The 17,213-nt window shown below is 40.1% G+C and overlaps 1 protein-coding gene across 1 annotated transcript in view; it reads right to left on the reverse strand.

The window, feature by feature from the left end:
* The window catches only part of LAPTM4B (lysosomal protein transmembrane 4 beta), a 79,043-nt gene that overhangs the window by 28,427 nt on the left and 33,403 nt on the right, over positions 1–17,213 (reverse strand). Inside the window, exons 3-4 of the mRNA XM_045454121.1 lie at positions 3,200–3,273; positions 2,715–2,837 (exon numbers count right to left, since the gene is read on the reverse strand). Of these exons, the coding sequence (XP_045310077.1) occupies positions 2,715–2,837; positions 3,200–3,273 (197 nt within the window). The remainder of the gene's footprint in view (positions 1–2,714; positions 2,838–3,199; positions 3,274–17,213) is intronic.

Below are 17,213 nucleotides of genomic sequence, written 5' to 3' on the forward strand. Positions count from 1 at the left end.
AAAAACCAAAGACCAAGCCCTACCATCTGACCATACGGATGAAGTATCAGGTCAAAGAAGTCCCTTCAGGAGGACCCAAACCTGCCCCTATGATTGGGGGTGACGGGGCCCCACCATGAAGCCCCTGCTCCGCCTGGGGGAAGCCCTCCTCTAACCAGCCTGGGTCAGTGTGCGTGGAAGGCAGCTTGGGAAACCATGTCCCCTTTCCTCTCTTCTTCATCACCTAAGACTATAACTGTTTGGATTCCACATGAGCAGTATTCTGAGACATAACAAAGAGGTTCCAAATGTGAAGAAAGAATACAAAGAAAACCCATGACTCATGTGCCCGACTCCTCCTCCCCCCAGGAAACATCACCAACTGGTTTTCAGTCTCCTTTCGCTTTGGGTAAAATACCCAAGAAATAAAACCTGAATCATTCTTTGTGATCAGCTCATGAAACTGGTCCCTACCCTTGGAGACTGGAAGGGTTTTTGTAGTACTAATCTTAAAGGTAAGAATAAAACAACTTGGTGCTGGTTCACAAGACCAACATGAAATCATATTATTTCTGTGTCTAATAAAAAAAAAAAAAAAGGATTAAAGTGGAAGTTTGTGACTCCTTCCACAAACATCTCTACACTCTTTCCTCCAGAAAAGCGAGCGTGGTTTCTACGTCCAGTTAAGGCCTATAGAACACAGGCACAACTTGTTTTAGCTGCACTTTACAAGACTCCACATGAACAGAACAGACATTAGAATCAAGTGGGTGCCTTCCACCAGCTTTCTCAGATAACGGTCCCCGCAGACTCCTGTATCTCAGCTTGTCAGCGGGGCCTTGCTGTCACTGGAGCTTTAACATCATCCTTAAGCATCGTGATAATCCATAAGCCTCACCACTTCAACTTAGACTGATCTTGAAGTAGAACAGACTGAAGACACTTGTATTATTTGGTTTGTAATTACAAATAAAAGTAGACAGTGATTTTTTTTTTTTTTTTTTGCCGATACTATGATTACTGTCAGCAGTATCCCCGATGTTATCATTTTACCACTGGCAGCTCTAAGGCTAAGTGACTGAACAATGTGGGGTATAACAAAGTCAAGGTAGTATTCTGAGTGTTCTAAACGCCTGCCTGCACCTTATACATTTCTGCAATATATGGGACGGAGCACAAAGGACACTCTTCAAGCAATCACAGGGCTGCCATAGGGCTTGTCTTATAGTGTCTCCTAACTCAGCACCACCCCCTTTACCAGCCCCTCAAGGTGACAGGCTATGCTGAAATCATGCTTCCTGCACACTTCCAAGGTTGACTTTAGGAACCCAGCCCTAGGTCCTCATTACAGAGTAAAAACACAAGTCCCTAAAGAAAAAGGTAATTCTACAACCTGCTCGTTATATAGAAACCCTCTCATGCAGAAATACTCAAGCTGTACCACAAGAGATAACATACAATTAGGAAATACACGTGGAAAATACACAAAAAAACACACGTGGCAAATACACAAAATTTTTCTTGACACTACAGGCTACTGAAACATGGACCTGCTGGGGTTTTTTTAAATTTTTTAAAAACGTTTTTATTTATTTTTGAGAAAGAGAGAGAGAGAGAGAGAGAGGGAGGGGCAGAGAGAGAGGGAGACACAGAATCTAAAGCAGACTCCAGGCTCTGAGCTGTCAGCACAGAGCCCGATGCGGGGCTCAAACTTATGAACTGCAAGATCATGGCCTGAGCCAAAGTCAGACACTTAACCAACTGAGCCACCTAGGAGCCCCTGGACCTGTTATCTAAACCAAGGATAAGTTATTACTAAAAAGAATGACAACCATAACAGTGACAACCTAATGCTTTTAAGGAGCAAAACGCTGGAGGCTTTTCATGCGAGGTCTGCTAAGTATTAGTTACGTGATCTGGGCATGACTGCCTTAAGATCGGAAACTTCTGAGGCCACATTTGCTTCCCTCCCTTCCTCCCCCTGCTCCATCTCTCTCTTTTCCACTGAACTTCCTCTTGGCCTCCGCTGTCACCTGAAATCCTCAGCCTTGTATCTCCCATCCCAGAAAAACCCTGCTCTTTCCCCAGAGCTCCTAGACAATGCAAACTTCCAAAGAGTGAACATTCTCCCCCTTTAAAACATTCTAAGATTTTGAAGAAATTAAATTTTAAGGCACATTCACAACTTTAAAAATGAAGGCTAAAAATGTAAAGGCACAGAATTATTCTAATCTCACACCTTCCACAAGCTTCTGAACACCCAGCGACCCACCGCATTTGCTCAGATGATCACAAAGGGCATTTAACAGAAAACCAGTCCCAAAAAGATACTTGAGGAAGATAGGGGTTCTATGGTCAAATCAGTTTGGGAACCAGCATATAGTATAGTTCCACTTTTCCCACACAACAGCAGAGGCAAAATGCTATCCTTCGCTAATAACTGAGCAAACTACATCTTACAAAAATAATAATCAGTAACTAGCTTATTGATTTATGTAGGTGCATCTCATAGAGTCACTACAGCCCCTACTTATCTACCTCCAGAGGTTATGTTGTCCTGACAAGCATTCTAAGAAACCAAAAATCTCATCTTTAAGACAACACTCAAAAATTTCTAATCAGTAACTCAGAAGCAAGTGAAAGACACACAAAATCACAAGTGTGTGTATGCTGATGTCTCGATCCCTGACTTGCGGGCTTCCCTCATGAAGGAACCATGGTGGGGTTCCACATACCAGCTGTCGTATGTATTCCTGAATGGAGTTCGGATACACAAGCACAGTGACGGCAACCAAGGTGTTGAGGGCGAAATCAAAGATCTGGTAACAGAAGAACGGGATGATCCAGGCAGCGCGTTGCTAAATAGGACAGAAAATACAACGTCAATGTGTTCCACGTGAGAAAATATGGTTTCTTCCCAATTCAGACAAAACCTTTCTTGATCTGAAGGGAAATGGAGGACAAGAAATTCAATAAACCAGGTCATGACAACTGACAAGGCAGACAGCGGTGGTCAAAAACAAGCCTCTGGACATTTCTGAGACTACAGCATTGGTTTTCCATCCACATCATATTAATGTGAGATTTAAACTTCCAAAGATTCTTACAGGAAACTGAGACTCATCACTTCTTCCTTCTTACAAGTAGCTGCACAGGTTACAAGTGTAAGGGATCGAGGAAAAAGCCCCTTTTTTCAGCCCCTTATTTCAAGGCTGCTTACCTTGTATGCTCCGTAAGTAGCCATTGCACAAATCAGGATCATGAGAAGAGAAATTGCAATCGCAATGCACATGTCTGCGAAAAGAAAAAAAGAAAATCAGTACTAGATCCACTGTTTTAACATTTTTTTTTTATATTATTTATTTTGAGAGAGAAGGTGTAAGCAGGGGAGAGCCAGAGAGAGAAGGAGAGAGAGAATCCCAAGCAGGCTCCACACTGTCAGCACAGAGCCCAAGGTAGGACTTGAACTCATAAGCTGTGAGTAATCATGAGCCGAAATCAAGACTCAGATGCTTAACTGACTGAAGGCACCCCGTGTTTTAACATTTTTTTCATCTCTCGTCAAAGGCATTGTGTTTATAAACCAATTGTAAGTGAGAACTTTATATGAAGTAAACCACTTGGAGCTCTTTAGGAATTTGAGAAGATGATAGTTAATGGACATAATGTGTCCAAAGAAGTTCTCCCTGAATCATAAAAATGTCTACAGATAACATACTGACCTACGCGTAAGTTTATTTTGAAAATGGGAAAGCGATCTTCGTTACAGATATTTTTTTAAAAAAAGTTTGGTCATCTGGTCCAGTGAATTAGATATACAATAAATTAGGCATTTTTTTAAGCATGAGTGCCTAACATGTATTTTATAAACTCATGTGTGTCTTATGCCCCCATTAAAACCCTCCACTGGCTTCTCACTTAAAATAAAATCTCAGTTTATCATAGCCTTTATGTCTGTAATTTCTTCTAGAGCATGCCTAATCTCTCTCTAATCCCCTCACACTTTCTCACTTACTACAATCCAGCCACGCCACTCGGTTCACTAAGTACAGAGAGAACACCCCACTGTAGGGCCTTGGCACCTATAGATCCCACTGACTGGGGCACCTTCACTCCCAGTACCACAGGACTAGCTCTGCCTTTGTATCATTCGCACCTCAGCTCAAACATCAACACTTCCAACAGCTCTTCCCTGAGTATTCATCCTACTTCCGGTTCCTCCCACATCAATGTTGTGTTTTCTTTACAGCACGTATCACTATGATCTTGTTTATACCTGTTGTGTATTATCAGTCTCTCTTTGCTAGAGGACTCCTCCTGAGGGCAAAAACTTTCTGCATCTTCTTTACTACTACAACCCCAACATATAGAAGGAGACAGATGCCCACCACAGGAGCCACTAACCACATGTGGGCCCGGAGCATCTGTGACGTGCTCAGTCTGAAGTGAGATGTGCTGTAAGATTAAACTATACTCCAGAATTCAAGGACCTACCACCAAAAAAATAAATAAATAAAAGTAAAATATCTTGGGGTGCCTGGGTGCCTTAGTCAGTTGAGCATCTGACTCTTAATTATGACTCAGATCACGATCTCACGATTCAAGAGATCAAGCCCCAGGTCAGACTCTGCACTGACAGTGTAGGGCCTGCTTGGGATTCTCTCTCCCTCTCTTCTCTCAAACCCTCCCCTGTTTGTACTCTCTCTCTCTCTCAAAATAAATAAACTTGAAAAAAAAAAACAAGAATGTAAAATATCTTAATAATTTTTATACTGATTACATGCTAAAATATTCTGGACATACTGAGTTAAATAAGACAAACCAGTCGGATGAGCATCCAACTTTGGCTCAGGTCATGATCTCATGGCTCGTGAGTTCGAGCCCCGCATCGGGCTCTGTGTTGACAGCTCAGAGCCTGGACCCTGCTTCGGATTCTGTGTCTCCCTCTCTCTGCCCCTCTCCCACCGGCAATCTGTCTCCCTCTCTCTCTCTCTTTCTTGTAAATAAATATTTAAAAATTACAAAAATAAAAATTAAGAAAATAAACAAAAAGTAGTACAGTTAATTTCACCTGAGTCTATCTTTTTAAGTGTGGCTTCCAGAAAATTTTAACTTACATATGTGCTTGTACTCTCTTTCTATTGAACAGTGCTGATCTAGAACACTGCCTATATCACAGCAGAGACTAAATGAACATTTATTCAAGAGGTCATGTTATTATGTCTTTAGATTCAGATTAATTTGTTTTAATGTTTATTTATTTTTGAGAGAGAGAGAGAGAGAGACAGAAGATGAGCAGGGGAGGGGCAGAGAGACAGGAAGACACAGAATCTGAAACAGGCTCCAGGCTCTGAGCTGTCAGCACAGAGCCTGATGCAGGGTTCGAACCCACGAACTGTCAGATCATGACCTGAGTCAAAGTTGATGCTTAACCAAGTCACTGAGGAGTCCCACACCCCTAGAGATTCAGATTAGTACATATGACTGGGTTTCTTTTTTTTTTTTTAATTTTTTTTTAATGTTTATTTTTGAGAGAGACAGAGACAGAATGAGAGTGGGTTAGGGGCAGAGAGAGGGAGACGCAGAATCCGAAGCGGGCTCCAGGCTCCGAGCTGTCAGCACAGAGCCCGACGCGGGGTTCAAACTCAAGAGCTGTGAGATCATGACCTGAGCCGAAGTCAGATGCTCAACCGACTGAGCCACCCAGGCGCCCCCCCATATGACTGGGTTTCTAAAGCAGTTCTACTGTGGGATTCTCACTAGCTAAGACAGTGCAAAAACCCATGCAGTAAAACATCTGTATGGTGCTGGCAGTTTCTGGGGCATTTCACGCATACCTCATTTAGTCCTCTTAACTCTGAGACGACATTGTTCCCACCAAGAAGACCGCAAAATGAGGCTTAGAAGTTATGAAACTCGCTGAGACAGTATTTGCACCAAAAGGCTGAACTGTGACTAGTCCTGCTCTTGGATTTCAAATCTCTGGTTCTGCTAAGACTGCTGCTTCCTCTTCAGCTTTCAATACTGACCAATGAACCAATGTGGCCGATTGCTTCCTACAGGTGATCCTCCAAAGGAAAACATCCCACTTCTAGAACCATCCTCTCTGCATCCTCAGCTTCAGAGAGGAGGGGACATTTTAGGCAGGAGGTTTACAAACAGAAGAATTGGATAAAAGTACATTCTAGGACAGCAATGCAGGTATATCAACAAAGACCATCTGCCATATTTAAAATTTTAAAAATGAAGGTTCCTGAGATTAATCTATATGGATTTAGTGGAATAAATTCAACATTTCATTCTCAAAAAAGAAAAAAGATACGGTTATGAAAGCCTCAGAGGATGACCAGTACTAGCCAGTACTTAAAAATTTCTTTAAAGTATACATACAGATTTTGTAGCTTATAATTTTAATGTTAAGTTGGCTCACCTTTTCCCTCTTATGAGGGAAGAGATACCTACAAGGAAAGTTCATGTATGCCCTACGGTATTCTTGTAGGATCGTGAGGGGAATAAACTTGAATGCATTTTATATGCAAAACAAAAGCTGAGAGACTTAACTCCTTAACAGCAAAGGGAAAGTCTCTCACACACACACATATGTAAGCCCACGTGGATGCATTCTAGCATGCCATTTGCATATGAAGCAATGAGGGTTATCAGGCTCGCCGTTCCTACATAAAGCTATGACCACCGTGGAACGTCCATTGTCTGCTTTTACGGTCCCCACTTATATGTGTGCCTTCTTTCCACAGTGAAGTAGGCGCTGTGTTATTATGTTAATCCTCAGGACAACCCTAAAAGGTTAGTACTATTAATAATTGCATTTTAGAAAAAGATGACTAGAAGAAGGCAAGTCACTTGCCCAAGGCTGCCCAGCTAGTAAGCGGTGGATGGGATATTCTCCCCAAGAAGGATGAGTCTATACTCTTCACCGGGATGTTACCCAGCTGGGGAGGAAAACCATGCAGCCTCCCTAAAAGGAATTGGACGTCGGTATGTACTTGCTATGTGCAAAACCTATGAGAATTTATAGCAATCTCTGAAACCGGAACTCAGGCAGAAGTTTATTATTTTCTTCTTTGTCTACTGAGATGGTTTCCAAATTCTGTACAAGCATATTTTATAATAAGAAAAAAAATTAATGGAAGCCAGCCCATTTACAGGGTATTCTTTACTTCACAGATCTTAAAAGAGACTCTAGGTATACAAACTCAAGGTTGTATTCAAACATTTTAAATATTAATATAACCTAAAAAACACTAATATAGCCTGCATATCCTATTCTGAAGTAAAAAGAAACTCCAGAACTAAATCTCATATAATTATAAAAAATGTTTAAATTTACCTCTTCCTCCAAGAAGAGAAATTAGGGGCACAGGGGCGCCTGGTGGCTCAGTCGGTTAAGTGTCCAACTCTTTATTTCAGTTCAGGTCATGATCTCATGGTTCTGGGATCGAGACCTGTGTAGGGCTCTGCACTGCCTGCTTGGGATTCTCTCTCCCTCTCTCTCTCTCTCTCTCTCTCAAAATAAATAAATAAATAAAACCTTGTTAAAAAGATAGAGAAATTTAATAAAGCCCAAAAGTAAGAGAAAAGTCATAGAATATCCTTTTACCATTCATAGTGAGATACTACTTACCATAAAAAAAAAAAAAAAAGTTAATTTGAGATGAGGAAATTTTCAAAATTCTGTTCGTACAAATGATTATACCAACCACACCGACCGGACTGAATATATGACAAGCATGTGAAATAGCTTAGGTAGAATCAAAGTGTAAATCAAATAAAAACACGGAGCAGAGAAGACACAGCAGGCTAATACGCCTTCCATCTCCTAGCAATCTGGAGCAAATGCTGGCTCCTCTGACAGTGTGTAGTGAGTGCACCCTGGTGGACGTGAGTAACTCTGAGGGATTAAAATTCATTCCTTTTAATGACGTCAGACATAAAAGAGGAAACAGTTCCAACAACAACGTACAGATTTTCAAAATCAGTAACAGTACTGGTCGCAGACAGGGATAGATGCCCTTTACTTATTATTTTTTTTAAATATTTATTTTTGACAGAGAGAGAGAGAGAGAGAGAGAGAGAGAGCGTGAGCAAGTGAGGGGCAGAGAGGGAGACACAGAATCCGAAACAGGCTCCAGGCTCTGAGCTGCTAGCACAGAGCCCGACACGGGGCTCGAACTCACGAACCGCGAGATCAAGACCTGCACCCAAGTGGGATGCTCAATCAACTGAGCCACTGAGGTGCCCCACCCTTTACTTATTCTTGACACATTATTTCCTAGTAGCAACCCAGTCAGACACACTGTCCTCACGCTGTTCCCTAAATTAACGTCGTGCCTCAATAATGCAGCTCTAATTTGAAAAGGATCCTAAGAAAAGCTATACCACAGGCCACAAATGGCATAATTAGATAATGTTTTCTGATAGTCAATCACGGAAATAAAAAAGGCATATAACGGAGTTCTATGAAATGCATCTCTATTTTTTTCTAATTTTCTTTCTATTATTGGTGAGACTAATACTTTTCTTAATCACCCAAACCTCTTGCTTTTTTCCTATTTGAGTTGGTTTCAATCTCTTGTAACTGAAAGTGTTCTGCCTGACACAATTTGCAATATATTAAGAATACTACCTTTTTGTCTATCATAAATGTTGCAAACAGCTTCCCCAATTTATTTCTCTTTCAACATTATTATGCTAGCCTATGATACAAAAAAGGTGTATGTAGGTGTGTGCGTATATGTGTGTTTTCATATAATGATTCAAATCATTTCTTTCTTTTTTTTTAGTGGCCTTGATTTCATGAAATGTCTTTGTTTATTCAATTTCTATGGGGCGCCTGGGTGGCTCGTCAGTTAAGCATCCGACTTCGGCTCAGGTCATGATCTCATGGTTGGTGGGTTCGAGCCCAGCGTCAGGCCCTGTGCTGACAGCTTGGAGCCTGGAGCCTGCTTCGGACTCTGTCTCCCTCTCTCTGCCCCCTGCCCTGCTCGTGCTCTGTGTCTCTCTCAAAAATAGACAAACATAAAAAAATATATATTTTTAAATAAATATTCTAATTCCACTTTCCCTTATATTTCTTGGGTTTCTTTCCTTCCCATAAAACTTGGAGCTAGCTAGATAACTACTTCATTCGTGTACCCATCTTACTTCTTTAGTCATAAGTCACTGCCATGTCTCAAGTTTCTGTCATTTTGGCCACATTCCTGGCACCACAATTTATGAAAACAAACACTCTGTGGAGTATATTCTCACCCCTTAGGTCTAGAGGAGAACTATTTTCAGATGGATTCACAGCAACAATATGACCTACTGAAAGCAAAATATAAAGCCCTAACCACCCAGGTTCGAGTCCCTACTATGGGGTCCCATGTTCTGAGGTTGAAAGTTTGGGGAAGAAGAAACAATAAGGCACTAGTTTTATTTCATTAAAACAGAAGGAAGGTTCTAACACACTTTTTGTGTAAGTGTGTGACAACTGTTTGCAACTTTTTATTGAAGTACATTCAGACAGAAGAGTTTTTTGGCAACATGCTAATTTACAGCTTTATTCTTAAACTAAAAATTTATTTCATAAACACTGAATAGGTGTGTAATATGGGATAAACACTATGAGGACACCATCAGGACATAACCTCTGTTCTGATGTTGAGCATCAGAACTGGGAAGGGAAGGAAGAATCCAAGAGGAGTTTGTTGATGAAGAGCTAAGGGAGGTCAGAGGGGCAGGATTACTTTTAGACAAGGGGAAAAAAGAATTTTTTGGAGGAAATGGTTATTTGGGCTGGGTTGTTTTCATATATATGTACATATATATGTGTGTATGTATATATATATATATATATATATATATTTTTTTTTTTTTTTTTTTTTTTTTTTTTTTAACTGAGCTATAATTCACAGAGCACTAGGGTGGCTCAGTCGGTTAAGCTTCTAACTCTTGATTTTCAGCTCAGGTCATGATCTCACAGTTTGTTAGTTCGAGCCCCGCGTTGGGCTCTGTGCTAACAGTGCGAAGCCTGCTTGGGATTCCCTCTCCCCCTCCCCTGTGCTCATGAGCTCTCCTCTCTCAAAGTAAATAAATACACTTTAAGATAATAATAATAAAATGAGCCATAAAAAAGTTAGGAAGGACTAATTAATTCAGTAAACTTACTTAAAATGTCAAGTTCACAGAATCTAAGATAAGGAAATTAGTTCCTGCCAGCTACATGCTTATATTGAGATGTATACTGATATAGTTAAGTCTCTATATAAAAACAGAAAAAGCAATAAACAGCGTTTACATTTTTTGTGTGATTAGTGATTATGTTCACTGGAGAACCAAGATGTCATGACTAGACCGTGAGAAGGAAATAAAAGAAATTTAATTAAAAACATGAATGATCTATAGATTTAATGCAATCCCTATCAAAATACCAACAGCATTTTTCACAGACCTAGAATGAATAATCCTAACATTTGTATGAAGTTCTTATAAAATAAAAAAGTTTCTACACAGTGAAGGAAACAACAAAACTAAAAGGCAACCTACTGAATTCCAATTCAGATATTTGCAAATGACATATCCAATAAAGGATTAGTACCCAAAATACATAAGGAACTTATAAAACTCAACACCCAGGGGAGCCTGGGTGGCTCAGGTGGTTAAGCGTCTGACTCTTAATTTCAGCTCAGGTCATGATCTCACGGTTTGTGGGTTCAAGCCCCACATCAGGCCCCGCGCTGAAAAGTGCAAAGCCTGCTTGGGATTCTCTCTCTCCCCCTCTCTGCCCTACCCTGCTCGCTCTATCTCTCAAAATAAATAAATCAACTTAAAAATTTTTGTATATAAAAAAAAAACCTTGGGGCACCTGGGTGGCTCAGTCGGTTAAGCATCCAACTCTTGGTGTTGGCTTGGGTCATGATCTCACACTTTGTGGGTTCAAGCCCCATACTGGGCTCTGTGCTGACAGTGTGGAGCCTGCTTGGGATACTCTCTCCCCCTCTCTCTCTGCCCCTCCCCCACTCACTCTGTCTCTCTCAAAAATAAGTAAACTTAAAAAAAATTTTTTAAAAACCCTCAACACCCAAAAAATGAATAATCCAATTTAAAAATGGGCAGAAGACATGAAAAGATATGTCTCCAAACAAGACATACAAATGGCCAACAGACACATGAAAAGATGCTCTATATCACTCATCAGGGAAATGCAAATCAAAACTACGGTGAGATACCACCTCGCACCTGTCAGAATGGCTAAAATCAACAACACAAGAAACAAGTGTTGGTGAGGATGTGTAGAAAACGGAACCCTCGTATAGTGCTGGTGAGAATGCAAACTGGTGCAGCCACTCTGGAAAACAGTATGAAGGTTCCTCAAAAAGTTAAAAATGGAACTACCCTATGATCCAGTAAGTACACTACAGGGTATTTACCCCAAAAGTACAAAAACTAATTCAAACGGATACATGCACCCTTATATTTACTGGAGCGTTCTTTTCAACACTCAAATTATGGAAGCAGCCCAACTGTCCATCAATAGATGAATGTATAATGAAGATGTGGTGTGTGTGTGTATACATATACATAAACTATTATTTGGCCATGAAAAAGAATAAGATCTTGCCATTTGCAACAATATGGATGGAGTCAAAAAGCATAATGCCAAGCGAAATAAATCAGTCAGAGAAAGACAAATACCATACGATTTCACTCATATGTGGAAGCTAAGAAAACAAGCAAAGGAGATAAAAAAGAGACAGAAACCAAGAAACAGACTCTTAACTCTAGAGAATAAGCTGATGGATACCAGAGGGGGAGGTGGGTGGAGAGATGGGCGAAACAGGTGATAGGGATTAAGGAGTATGCTTGGGATGAGCACTGGGTGTTGTATGGAAGTGATGAATCACTATATTGTACCCCTGAAACTAATATAACACTGTATGTTAACTATACTGGAATTAAAAATTTTAAATAAAAAAATAAAAACATGTATGATCTATATGGAAAATTTTTGGAAATATTACTGACGGATGCTGAAGAAGATGTGTATTAACTGGAAAGTTGTAAGCCGTAATCAGACATTTAACAAACATTGCACACATCTCTGTAAATTCAAAAATCATTGACTTGTACATTTAAAATCGGTAAGTTTATGGTATATAAATATACCTCAATAAAGCCATTTTTTAAACAGTTGTAGCTAGACAAAATACAACATATAAGGTATCACTTCCCCCTAAACTAATGTGTAAGTTTAACATTTGTAATTAACAAATTCGCAACAGGATTGCTTGAGAACTGGACAACTGATGCGAAAAAATAAATAAGCAAAAATGGTCAGAAGATTTCTGAAAAAGAAGGACCGGGTCAGGTTCACCATATACTAAAGCATGTTTGCTGAGGACATGGGGAATTGGCACTGAGCATTCATTCCCACCTAGTGTGTCTGCCTATTCTACAGAGGCTAGGAAGCTAAAAACCTGAATTTCCCAGACTCTCTTGCAACTGGGTGCTGCTAGCAGAAAGGTCTCCCCAGGTACATGTAGACACATAACAACGACTCTCTCCTCCAACCAAACACCTTGGGTCCTGCCCATGGCCCATTTAGTCTGGTTTTGGCAAGAATCCTACTGAGTCAGCTTACTAAAAACCCCCTCTCCTCAGTATCTGATCACCCTGATAATCTGATCAAATTTCCTTATCCCCCAGCCTCTGTAACTTGCCATGCTGGTCTGCTTTCAGCAAGAATCCTGTTGAGTTGTCTAGAGTTGTCTAGCAAGAATCTCCCCAGCTTTGATGTTTCCTCTCAGTAATTTTCCATCCACTGACCCCCACAACCTGCTCCTTGGTGACAACGCTCCACCGTCCTTGCTGGAGAGGTAGTTGAGTATGACCTCTTGCCTACTGCAAAACCCCTCTTGGGTGAAGTCTTCCTTACCATCTTTAACAAGCGTCTGAATACCTTTCTCATCAGCACAGTAAAACTGAAAAAACAAGTCTCAGAAGTAGGCATACTGCATGAATCTATTCTATAAAGCTTATTAGCATGAAAATTAAACAACAGATCAATTAGTGACACAAATATATGTGGACATCTATAAAGAAACACAAAGGAATGATCAACCATTCAGCGGAATGGCTAGTTCTGGGATCAGAGGAAAGAACATGCCATCAGGATGGGACACATAGTGCTCTTTCGAAAGTAAGCTAAAATTCAGTGTCTTAAATCGAGTGATGAGTACATAAGTACTGGTACCATTGTTCGGTATTTTGTAAATACTGTTTTATACCTATTCGCTATTTAGTAAGATAATTCTATAAAGAATGAAAAACTCCAAATTATTATTAATGAAAAAGGCAAGATGGGGCACCTGGGTGGCTCAGTCGGTCTGACTCTTGGTTTTGGCTCACGTCATGATCTCATGGTTTGTGGGTTTGAGCCCCACACTGGGCTCTGTGCTAACAGCACAGAGCCTGCTTAGGATTCTCTCTCTCTGTCTCTCTCTCTGCCCCTCCTTCTCTCTCTCAAAATAAATAAACTTAAATAAAAAAAAGAAAAAGCAAGATGGATGTTCACTGTCCATAAAACTTCTCTGAAAGGTTTGAATTTTTTCAAAATAAAGATTTGGAGAAAAAACAAGATCCTCACACTAAGTCCATGCTGCATGGTAAATCACATCCTGATTTCAAACACATTAAAATGCAAACAACAGCAACAACAAAATGCATCATCAGAGAAGTTACAGGTAAGAAAAGAACACAAAAGGAAGAATACTCGATGCTTGAGCTAACTTAGTTCCTGCTCAGCCTCTGGCCAAGCTGGGACCTGAAATGAATCCAGGGAACCTATAGGCTTCACGTATCCAATTTTAAAAAGATATCTGGCAAAGTTCTTTATTCTTGTAGGCAAAGGGGAGAAACGCGCACCCAGCAAAGTAGTTCGGTTAACAGGAACATCCAGGTACGCAGGTGAATGATTCTACCAGAAGTCTTCCACTCGCCTTTCACCATCCAGTCCGTTCTCTGCCCCAGAAGGCAGATGTGCATGGTTCATCAACAGCCTCCCTTACCCTCTGGCTTTTGTGGAGTTCAGTCAACGAGAAGCCTAGACAGGAGATCAGAGGGAAGGTGACGTTGCCTTGGGTTGGCCGTGGGCCTAGACCTGAGGTCACTGCTCCTAATGAGGAGGTTAACCCTGTAGGAGTCTCTCATTCCCAGCTCCAGTAACCACAGCCTCCTACCTACCCCTCCTTCAGGTTTAGGGATAACAATAGCTGGCCTTGATTATCCACGTCCCTTCATTATCCCTAGTGGTCTTCTTACATCTACATTGTTACAAAAGGTCTTCTTGAAAATATTCGTTGGAAGTATCCTTAAAAAAAAAAAAAAAAGCAAGGGGCGGACTCAATTGGTTAAGCGTCCAACTCTCGATTTGGCTCAGGTTGTGATCTCATAGTTCGTGGGATCAAGCCGCATGTCCCCATGCTTGGGATTCTTTCTCCCTCTCTCTCTGCCCCTCCCCCACTCACGCAGCCTCTCCCTCTCTCAAAAACAAATAATAAACATTAAAAAAATAAGCAAGATATAGTCAAAGCATAGAATATGCAACCCTTTGAGTCATATGATGTAAAAGATAAATACATAGATAAGAGACTGGGAAGGTGGATGGATGAAAATAAAGGGCTCGGACGGTTCCTATGGGCCGGCTTCCCCTGCTGTTGCACATGCAGGTCTATTTCCTCAAGACTGTTGGGATCTTTATGCACAAGTGGACAAGCTGTGTAGACTGACTGCCAAGCCTGTATTGGGGTATGTGAATAGACAGCAGGTAGGCAGCCTGGGGCCCTTTCCAAATGACCGGGCAAGGAGAGCTCTACACGGTGGTGCCAAGAGCCATATGGAAAGCCCTAGTTGATTGTTCTTTTTTTTTTTTCCATTTCTTAGTTTTTTTTAATCAAAACTTTCAAACACCCAGAAAAGTATAGTGAATCCCCATCACTCCTTTTGCATGTATTGTTTCATCTCTGATCACTCCGTTTCTGTCCATTCTACCATTGGCGGGAATCTGGACTGTTTCCAATTTTTGGCTATTATAAATAAAGCCACTATGACCATTTTTATAAATGGCTTATGATGGACACAAGCATTATTTTCTGCAAGGTACAGATCTAAGAATGGAACTACAGGGTCACAGAGTAGATAGATGTATGTTCAGCTTTAGTTTTCCCAAAGTGGTTGTATGATTTACACTCCCAGAAGCATCCTGGGAGCTCTAATAGTCCCACATCCTGAGGGACAGGTGGTATTATCAGTTCTGTTAATGTTGGCCATTTTGGAGGGGTGCAGTGATTCACTGCTGTGCTTGTAACTGGCGTTTCCTTTACAACTGATAAAGCAGAGAGTATTTTCATATGCTTATTGGTCATATGGATATCTTCTTTCATGAAGTACCCATTTTCCCCTGATTGATTACACTCAGGACATTTATCAAACGCTCATCCTTTCTCCAGTAAGTGCAGTGGTGTCTTTATCCTAAATCAGATGGCCATATATGGTAACCATCCATTCTTGATTAGTTTTATGGCCATTTCCTTCCTTAGGCCAGGTGTGTCCATTTGGTAAATAAAACTAAGTTTGACTAGAAAGACCAATCTGCTGCAAAATTAATCAGAAATTAATTTGAATGATCTGTTGTTTGACACTCTGCACAGCCCTGACACTTCCAGTCACAGTTCTTTGCCAATCCACTAAAATTTCACAAATAAAATGAAATGCTACAAAGCCTACTTCTACTCAAAATAAGTTATGAGTGTCTAATATAGTGTGCTACACATACATGCTTTTCAGTCATTATCCTTCAGTCCTCTAAATCAATAGATTATAATCATTTTGAAATCATTTTAGACTTATAGGAAAGTTACAAGAACGGTAGAAAGTTCAGGGCTCCTGGGTGGCTTAGTCACTTAAGCATCCGACTTTGACTCAGGTTATCATCTCACAATCTGTGGGTTCGAGGCCCGCACTGGGTTCTGTGCTAACGGCTCAGAGCCTGGAGCCTGCTTTGGATTCTGTGTCTCCCTCTTTCTCTGCCCCTCCTCTGCTCTCTCTCTCAAAAATAAACAAACTTTAAGAAAAAAAAATTTTTTAAAACAAAACAGTAGAGTTCAAATATACCCTTCATCTTGCTTCCCCTAATAGTAACCATTTATCATCAAAAACAGAGTAATGGTCAAAACCAGGAAATTGACACTCTTATAATGCTATAATAAACTACAAAACTTATGTGAATTTCACTTGTTTCCCCTATTACTGTCCTTTTTCTGTTCCAGAATCCCATACTACATTTAGCCGTATCTCCTTTGTTTCCTCTGATCAATGACAGTTCCTTACTCATTCTTAGTAGAGACAATTGAGGGGATGGGTGTGTCACATAAGAAATATACGTTCATAAATTATAAATATGTATTATCACTAATACTTTTACATTATATAAAATATATATAAAAATACAAATGTTAAAGGGCCAGATTTTTTTTAAAGAGAAATCCTCATGTCTTCTTTCTTTATCCCAGTGGATTCTCCCATACGCCTCATTTTGATTTAAATAATACATCTTCTTCTACCAGATCATTTTAGGAAAATATCATAAGGAAAAGTGAAACATTATTCCTGCTTTGTCCTTCTGGATAAAATCTTCAGATGGCCACCACCATTCCAAAAAGGTATCAACTTAAAATTGCTATATTCCATAATTTTGAAGCACAATTTAAAGCAATTGATTGTACCCATTTCCAGGACTATTTAATTCTATTCATATGTGAGTTAAATATACAAAGGCTTGTCAAACGCAGTGAACTTTTATTTACAAACTTATTTTCAAAAGGAGATCAAAACATGTGAAAAGGAATGTAAGAGGAAAGAAGTTAAAAAAAGATTCACTCAAGTGAATATCCACTCTTCTGTACCTTTTTTATAACCATGAGATTTAAATGACTGATAGTCTTAATTACAAACTCTTCATTCATTTTTTTCAAATATATGAAATATGAGCGAGACCTCAAATGCACTGGAACTAATATCCAGGACATTAGAGAACAATTACTATTTTAAAGTCTTAAGTATCAGCAAGCCTTTGAAGACAGCTAAATTAAGCCTATACGGTCAGAAACTCATTACCCAGCTTAGTCTCGAGCAATTAGAACAAGGCATATAGTGTTACTGTTTAATTCAGAGAGAAC

Source organism: Leopardus geoffroyi, chromosome C3, assembly GCF_018350155.1.
Source record: "Leopardus geoffroyi isolate Oge1 chromosome C3, O.geoffroyi_Oge1_pat1.0, whole genome shotgun sequence".
Classification (NCBI taxonomy): Eukaryota; Metazoa; Chordata; class Mammalia; order Carnivora; family Felidae; genus Leopardus; species Leopardus geoffroyi.